The 8,449-nt window shown below is 37.5% G+C and overlaps 1 protein-coding gene across 1 annotated transcript in view; it reads left to right on the top strand.

Moving 5' to 3' along the window:
* The window catches only part of Akap6 (A kinase (PRKA) anchor protein 6), a 465,374-nt gene that overhangs the window by 219,104 nt on the left and 237,821 nt on the right, over positions 1 to 8,449 (top strand). The window contains exon 5 of the mRNA XM_013033451.1: positions 2,201 to 2,323. Within this exon, the coding sequence (XP_012888905.1) occupies positions 2,201 to 2,323 (123 nt within the window). The remainder of the gene's footprint in view (positions 1 to 2,200; positions 2,324 to 8,449) is intronic.

Here is an 8,449-nt window from a genome sequence, read left to right as displayed (position 1 = left end):
CCTCCCTCCTTCCTTCCCTCCCTCCCTCCCTCCCTCCCTCCTCTCCTTCTTCCCTCCTTTCTTCCCCTTTCTTCCTTTCTTTTTCTTTTCTCTTTTTTACATTGGTTACTTTTGGCATAGGGTCTTGCTTTCCTGTCCAGGAACATACCTAGATTACAACCTTATCATAACTGGAATGATAGCCATGCACTGTGACTCCTGGTTTCATCCACTGAGATGGAATCTTGTAGCCTCTTCTGACTGGGTTGACCTGCAACTTCAGTCTTTCTGATCTCAGTCTTCCATGTAGTTAGGATACTAGGCATTTGCCACCAAGACCAACTATGGATCAAGAAGGTAATTTCACAGACTTTTCTGCCCAGCTGGCATTGAGCCATGTTCCTCATGTTTTTCAACCTCCCAAGTAGTTTGAGTGACATATGTGAACCATGAGCACCCAATCATTTTTATTTCTATAGTAATTTTTCCAGGTAAATCAATTGCTCAAATTAAAAGGTTGTGATTCTTAAAAGAATTATTTAGGAAATGCTTAATAACAAAAGCTTGCTTTTTTGTAATGTATGGTAAAAATGAAGGTTCAATTTTTTTCGCGTTGGCCTCAGGATATTCTTAGGCATTGGGAGTATTATTATAAAAATTAATCAGAAGGCACATCTGAAGCCTGGGTTGGATTTATAGAGAAGCTGTGTCCTAAACCATCTCTAAGCAGAAATGTGGAGACTTGCAGTTATTCCTTATGACCTCCAGGTGGTGCTGTTTACCTAGACATGGAAAACAAGTCCAGCCCCTTTAGGTTTGCAGCATGGCTTTTTCTTTCTTTCTTTTTTCAAAATATTTTCCATTTCTACAGATGTGTTCTTTTAAATGGTCAATAAAATTTTATGACCACTGTTTGAAAAATTGCAAGATTATTGTGATTTGTGCTTCCTAGACAAGAACATTTCTTTATGTCCAGACATACCCAGTCAGATGTTTATATTTGAGCATTGGCCTCACTGTTCTATCTTTTCATGCTCCCAGACACAGACATTGAAGACTGTTGATAGAACTCATTCAAGTGTGTGTGTGGGGTGTGTGTGTGTGCTGGTCCTGGGGCTTGGACTTGGTGCTGTCCCTGAGCTTTTGTTGCTCAAGGCAAGTGCTCTACCACTAGAGCCATACTTTCACTTGTGGCTTTTGGTGATTAATTGGAGATTGGTATGCAAGTGTATAAAATGTATAAACTGAAGTAGGGCAGATTCAAGGGAGAACTTGAACATTGTAATTTCTTAGGAAGGCAAAGTCAAAGTTCAGCAAAATAAAACACAAGGCAGATGTACTGGAAGGGGGTGAGGTGGAGTCAAGGGGGAAAAAGTAGACAAATGAAGAGAAGAGGGGGGAATGCCATCAAGAATCCAAGTGTATATCCTACAGAATGACAGAGTGCGGGAAGGTGTGGGTGGGGATGGATGGATGAGAATGTTGAAAGGGGAGACAAATCAAGAAATATCACTTTCATGAACTGCTTTGTTAAATGGCAACGCCTTTCTACAACGAAAGATAAGGAGAGAGACTCTCACAGGCTTTTCAAGCTAGCTGGCTTTGAACCATGATACTCAGGTCTCAGCCTCCTGAATAGCTAGGATTACAGGCGTGAGTCAAGCCACTGATGCCTGGCTACTTGTATGACTTTAAATAATATTTTAGTTCAAGTAAGAGAACTCAACTCTGGAAGCTTCTAAGTGAAGGAGCACCTTCTTTCCTGAAAGTTTTTATCTTTCAGAGCTAGTAAATGTTTCTAGAAGACCTGAATTGATTTTTTTTTGTCTAGGGGTGCTGGTCAGACACCAGAACTGTTTTGATGTTTTGGTATCATCTGTCTAGTGACACCCCCACATTCCAATCCAAATTTAGGAAAGTATTTTTAGGATACAATTGAGAGGAGAATTTCTTCTTAATGGGTAGATGGAAGGGGCAGGGACGGTGGGAAGTTCACCACAGCACTAATTGGAGAACACAGTAATATCAACTTAGTTATGAAATTTGAAAAAAAATTGCTATGTATGCTCCTAAAAGCCATTTTTTACATTGTAATGGTGATGTACAGAGGGGTTACAGTTGCATACATAAAACGCTGAATGTAATTCTTGTAGAACATTGTGAAGATTGGTTTTATAAAACAATAACCAAATAATCCCTCTGTCTGCTTTTTTTTCAAAAGGGGTTTGTAAACAAGCTGGATGAGTTCATTCAGTGGTTAAATGAAGCCATGGAAACCACTGAGAACTGGACTCCTCCCAAAGCAGAGACGGATGGCCTTAAACTATACCTGGAGACACACTTGGTAAGACTGTGTTACTGTGTGGGCACATTTTAATGTGGTGCTTGTTTGTGATGGGAATTTTAGGCAGCAAAAGTCATTACGTGCTAATGAAACCCAATTTTAACAGGATAAACTACAAAACTGAACATTGAGTCATTTGAAATAATGAAAGAAATCTATGTCAAGCTGATTTTTCTCAAAGCTTTCTTCACGATTATTTTTAAATACCTTAGAATTTTTAAATTTGATCCTCACTCTCTAAAGTAAAAAACTGGAAAGTTGTATTCAATTTTTTAAAAAAAAATGAATGAGACTATTTTAATGACCACACTAAAACTTTCTAGAATTCTTATAAAATTTATGAGCCTCTCATTACCAGGAGGGTCTACTGTATCTGTCCTATTCTGAGTTATTTTAATAAAATAAAATATTTATAACAATAATCTCCATCCTTTTTGCTGCTCTGTAGCCTTTTCAGCGGGTAATTAATACAACTGTCATTGTCCCCTTCCCATGATCGGCGAACTCCATGGAGGGGGAAGTAGAAAACACTTGGCTGAATATGTTTCTGAGGAGGATATGAGCAAGAATTATAGACAGGAGAACCTTTGATGAACCGCATGAGGTTTTTCTTGAATGCTTCAAATGGCCAATATCAATTATGAAGGGGTGGAGACCAAGTAGTGGAGTTCAGTAAGGCATGAAGAAAAAGTACGTTGTCATAGGAAATGAAAATTCAAGCTTTAAGGATCTCATCTTTATTCCTTTCACCGATAGCATAAAATTGACAAAGGCAATGAACATGAATCCTTGGGTACCCAACTGTGGGGTTGATTTCTGCCCCTTTTACACACTCAGAATTTGGATGGAGTAAAAACATGGAGTCCTACATGGATGCTCCAGAACTTCTTTCTGAGATGTTATCAAGGAGAGAGAAGGAGACATGGAGAGAAGGAAGAGGGGAGAATAAAAGAAAATGTTTTCTGTGGGGGAGGGGTTGTTTTGCAGCATGTTTTGTATCATTGTAAGAAAAATCCTGTGGCTGCATGCAGATAGCCACGTGGAAGCAAACAGAAGACAGAAAGTGTGGTAGAGAAATGAGTGGGCTGCTTCCCTTTAGAGCACTGGGCTGATGGGCTGTAAAATTGCCAGTGGCCCTCACCTCCTCTCTTGTACATGGATTAAAAAAAAATACTGCCCTTAATACCCAATTCCCTGTTTAACAGTCCCCTCCCCCCCTTTTTTTAAAAAAAAGAGGGCATTTCATAATAGCAAGATAAAGATATTCAGTGCTTTATAATGTAAATGGTATTAATTAGAATGTCAACTTTTCACTGGCATTGTTCTGACAGAAATTCTAATCTGTGTTTAAACAGGAGTATATGAACTTTATTTCACATTGAGTGTGCTGTCTTCATTTTCTTGATTTAATATTTTATGGGAAGTGCACAGTAAGGTTTTGACGTCCCCTAGGGCACGGGGCGCGTGGGGGCAGAAGCTTTAACTGTAGGTTACATATTCAAAGCCATGCCAGGATGGTATGAACCAAGGACTTACTTCTCCCTGGGAGTTGGGTGATAGTCCTCTTTGTAACCAACATTTGCTCTCATCTCAGCTCCCATATTCTAGAGGCCCTTACATGATATCTTGGTGTTTTCTTCCTCAGTCTAACCAGACACTGCCCAGTATAATTTTTTTAAATAAAGAAGTATTCTATACTGTGTGGTACTGTACAGGTGCCATTTGGCCTATTGTACGCTTGAAATATTGTCTGTTCAATCAAGGAATTTTTTTTGTGCTCCTGGAATTTGGGCTCAGGGTCCCACATGCTAGGCAGGTGCTCTACCACTTGAGCCATGCCTCGACTCTTCTTATGTCCCTGTTTTTGTTACATTTGTGCTTTCATTATTTTCTTCTTTCTATTAAACATTTAAACTTAGCCTCTATTAATAGTATAAGGGGATTTCATTGTGATAACTTCATAGATGAACAAATTCAGCTATCTCTTTTGTATTGTCTTAACTCTCCTGCCCTATTTCTTCCATTTTGCAGTTTTCAGTAGATCTCATTATATTATCTTCGTGTGTGTGTGTGTGCGTGTGTGTATGTGTGTGCACGCGCATGTGTGTGCATGTACATGCATGTGTGTTTACCTCAGTCTTTTTCAGTTTTTTTTTTTCTAATCAAGTCTCACATTTTTAGCTAGGTTGGTCTGGACTCTTGGTTACAGCATCCACACAGCTGGTAGAAATATGCGTACCATCACATTAAGTTACAGATTGAGATGGGTCGCTCTAACTTCTTACCTGGGCTGGTTTAGAACTGACATCTTCTTGATCTTTACCTCCTGAGTATCTTGAATTAAAGCTATGAGCTACCATGCTCACCTGTTTTTAATATGAATTATGTAATTTAAATTGCCACATGTGCCTGGTGACTGTATTCTATCTAGCCTCCTAAGTTACAAAACATTTTATTGGTTCCCGTAATGAATTACAGGTATCTGTATCTACTCTATAATGACATTTTCATACAAAATGTGGAAATAATTATCCACTTTGTTGTGAACCTCCAGTGTAGAAACCTATAGCAAAAAGTCTTTCTTAAGATATTTCTTTTAAAGAATAGCTTTGTTTCTGTCCAATAATTAACAACGTCTTGGAGGAGTTTTAGCCTCATCATTTCTCATTATAATGGTTAAAACAGAAATGACATAGGGATGTCTTTTGTGTCACTGTTTTTTTTTAAATAATAGGAAACTGATTTCCAGATCTGTTCACTAGATATTAAGTCACAGTCTCAAATTTTATTTCTCCAATTATGAACAGTAACATTTCACAGTTGCCAAAAATCTAGTATGTAACATTCTAGTGATGCTTAAGGACAATCATTAATAGTCACTTTGATACTGTATGCTGTGTCTCTTACTCTAGAATACAGGCTGTGGCCCAAATATCTTTCGAATTTTGAGCCTTTCTCTATGTGTATGTATTTTTCTCCTGACAACATTGCCATGTATATTTTTATTATATGTCCTTATTGTCATGCTGAGTTAATACTAAGTTAAGAGTTAAGTTAAAAGATATCATCCCATAAAATAAAATATAGGAATAAGCCTAGGGATTTATAGTCCTTAGTTTACTCAACTAATTACTAATGCTCTTAATGAATGGGCAATTGGTATTTGTAAGGAATTCAGTAGTAGAGACAGCTGCACAAGTTTAGTTAAACATCTTTATAGATTCTGTAATTTACCATTAATTAAACAGAGGTCAAACCTCTAGAACTGCAGTCTCTCCTGTTATAATGCATTAGAATAGCTGGCACTTCCTAATATTAATTGTAAAGGAAAACAAATACAAAAAGAATAGAAAGATTTATATTTTGACTCCTAATTCAGTTATTTTCCATGATAGTAACCAAGGGTTTTTGCCAACATAAATCAATTAAAGCTTTACAATACATTTATGAGAGATATGCAGGAGCTTTATTTTAATTGTAAGAAATACTGTGAAATTACAATGATACATCAATGATTTTCCATGATAATTAATCATCTGCTTGCAACCTGGCTGCTCTTTTCAAAATTATAATTCCTATCTTCCTAGAAAATGACATTTTTCTTGCGGAAAATGCTATTTGTGAGTATTGAACATCCCCCCACCCGTGTAAATCATTTAAAAATTAGCATTGTATAGAGATTTTTGAAATGACTATCTTTTGTCTGTCCCTTCTAACATCAACATCCTTCTCTTCCCCCTTTTAAAGTCAGCTTTATCAAGGTATAATTGGCCTACCTCAAATTACATTTTAAATATACACGTTTATAATTTCTGACAATATACACATATATTCATATATATATATATATATATATGATCATCACCAAAATCAAGGTGAACATATTCATCATTTTCCAGAAACTTTATCATGATCCTTTGTGATTCCTTCTTCTGCTTCATGTGAGCAACACTCAACTGTAGATGACAGTTAGTACACTGCTGATAGCAGTGCTGGGTGTGGAGTGCAACTAGGCTGCAGGGCTGTTCTAGGGATGTGTGAAAACAGGTGAAGTGAACAGTGTTTGTATAGAAAAGAAGAGCCCAAGTCAGAAGAGGGGAGTGCACACAGAGTTTGTACTGAAAGAAGAACAAATTTTGTTTGTCCCACAATTGATGGAAATTAAAAGAACTCTAGTTATATAAGCACACTCAATCATACACCTTGGAAAAAATCCAAACCATATAAAAGCATAAAATTAGAAGTGAAAATGGCCCTCCTTTGGGTGATCATTTTCTAAGTACTGTGGATATTTGTCCCTTATTTGTTCTCTGGTCTCCACCATGGTGCCAATTTTCATCACAGGAAAGATTAGAGATTCAGTTTTTTGAACTGTAAGTATACTTTAGATTGAGGCACATATTCGATGTAGCGCTGATAAAAAAAAAATCTTTTCCTGCTCTGTGGGCTATTTATCTTGCTAGCTATGTCCTTTGCGATGTAGAAACTTTTTAGTTTGATTCAATCCCATAATTAGTCTTTGCTTTGTTGTGATTCTGGACCTTTACTTCGGAAGTTTCAGTCCATGCCTGGGAGCCCTAGTGTTTACCTTCCTGTAATATTTTCATGGTGTCTGAATTTATATTGAGGTCTTTGATCCATTTTGAATTGACTGTGGTGCAGGGTGATACATAGGGACCTAGCTTTAGTTTTCTGAATGTGTATAGCCCACTTTGCCAGCACCATTTGTTGAAGAGACTTTCTTTCAACCTTTGTTTTTGGCCCTCATCAAATATTAAATGGCTATATGTCTGTGAGTTCATTTCTGGGTCTTCTGTTCCTTTGGTCCTCAGGCCTATTCTTGTGCTAGTACTAAGTTGTTTTTATTACTATGGCTTTGTCATTAAGCTCCCTAAACAACTCTCAAAGAAATAACAACCCAATTAATAAATAGACTAAAGATGTAAAGAGATAATTCTCAGAAGAAGAAGAATGGCCAATAGACACAAAAAGAAATGTTTAACATCTCTGGCTATAAAAGAAATGCAAATCAAAACATTGAGATTCCATCTCACCCCAATTAGAGTGGCCATTATTACAAAAACTTAACAATCACAGATGCTGGTGGGGATGTGGCCAAAGGGAACACTACTGTTGGTAGGAATGTAAGCCGGTTCAAACACTCTGGAAAGCAGTCTGGAGGTTCCTCAAAAGACTAAACGTAGAACTTCCCTATGACCCAGCAATTCCACTCCTAGGCATTTATCCAATAGAACATAAATATCACACTGAAGCTGCCAGTACAGCCATGTTCATTGCAGCATTGTTTACACTAGCCAACATATGGGCTCAACCCATATGCTCCTCAGTGGACAGTGAATGGATCAAGAAAATGTGGCATGTATATCCACAATGGAATTCAGAAAGAATGGTATTATACCATTCATAAGGAAATGGAAAAATTTGGAAAAAGTTATATAAGTGAAGTAAGCCAGACCCAAAGAAACATAGGCTGCATGGTTTTCCTCATTTGTGGTAACTAGAATGTGCTTATAGTATGTGCACGTAAACACACTGGATGGCAAAGGCAAAAATATAGTGGGGCATGATAAATTATACAAGTCTCTAGACATATACACACTGAGAACAAAAGAGGAAATTTTACGAGAAGATCACAAAGGCTCAATAAGTATGTGCATATGATCATATAAAATATTTAACCAGGAGCCAGTGGCTCACACCTGGAATTCTAGCTACTTAGGAGGCTGAGATCTGAGGATCATGGTTCAAAGCCAGCCCGGACAGGAAAGTTCGTGAGACTCTTATCTCCAATAAACCACCAGAAAGCTGGAAATGGTGCTGTGGCTCAAGTGGTAGAGTGCTCACATTGAGCTGAAGAGCTGAGGGACAGCGCCCAGGCCCCACAACTGACACCCCCCCAAAAAAAATTTGAAATAAACCCTAGGAAGTAGAAAGAAGAGTTTTTTTCTTTGTTACTGTATTTGTTTTCTTTATCTTTATCTTGTATGAGAATTTATGTTTTGGGGAGGGTAAGAGGGGAACAGAAACAGTGGGACAAAGGGAAAAGGAATGCAGCAGTGATTTTTTTTTATTGTGAAAATACCATACAGAGGGGTTACAACTACA

Source organism: Dipodomys ordii, unplaced genomic scaffold, assembly GCF_000151885.1.
Source record: "Dipodomys ordii isolate 6190 unplaced genomic scaffold, Dord_2.0 Scaffold168, whole genome shotgun sequence".
NCBI lineage: Eukaryota > Metazoa > Chordata > Mammalia > Rodentia > Heteromyidae > Dipodomys > Dipodomys ordii.
This window is presented reverse-complemented; position numbering and strand designations above follow the sequence as displayed.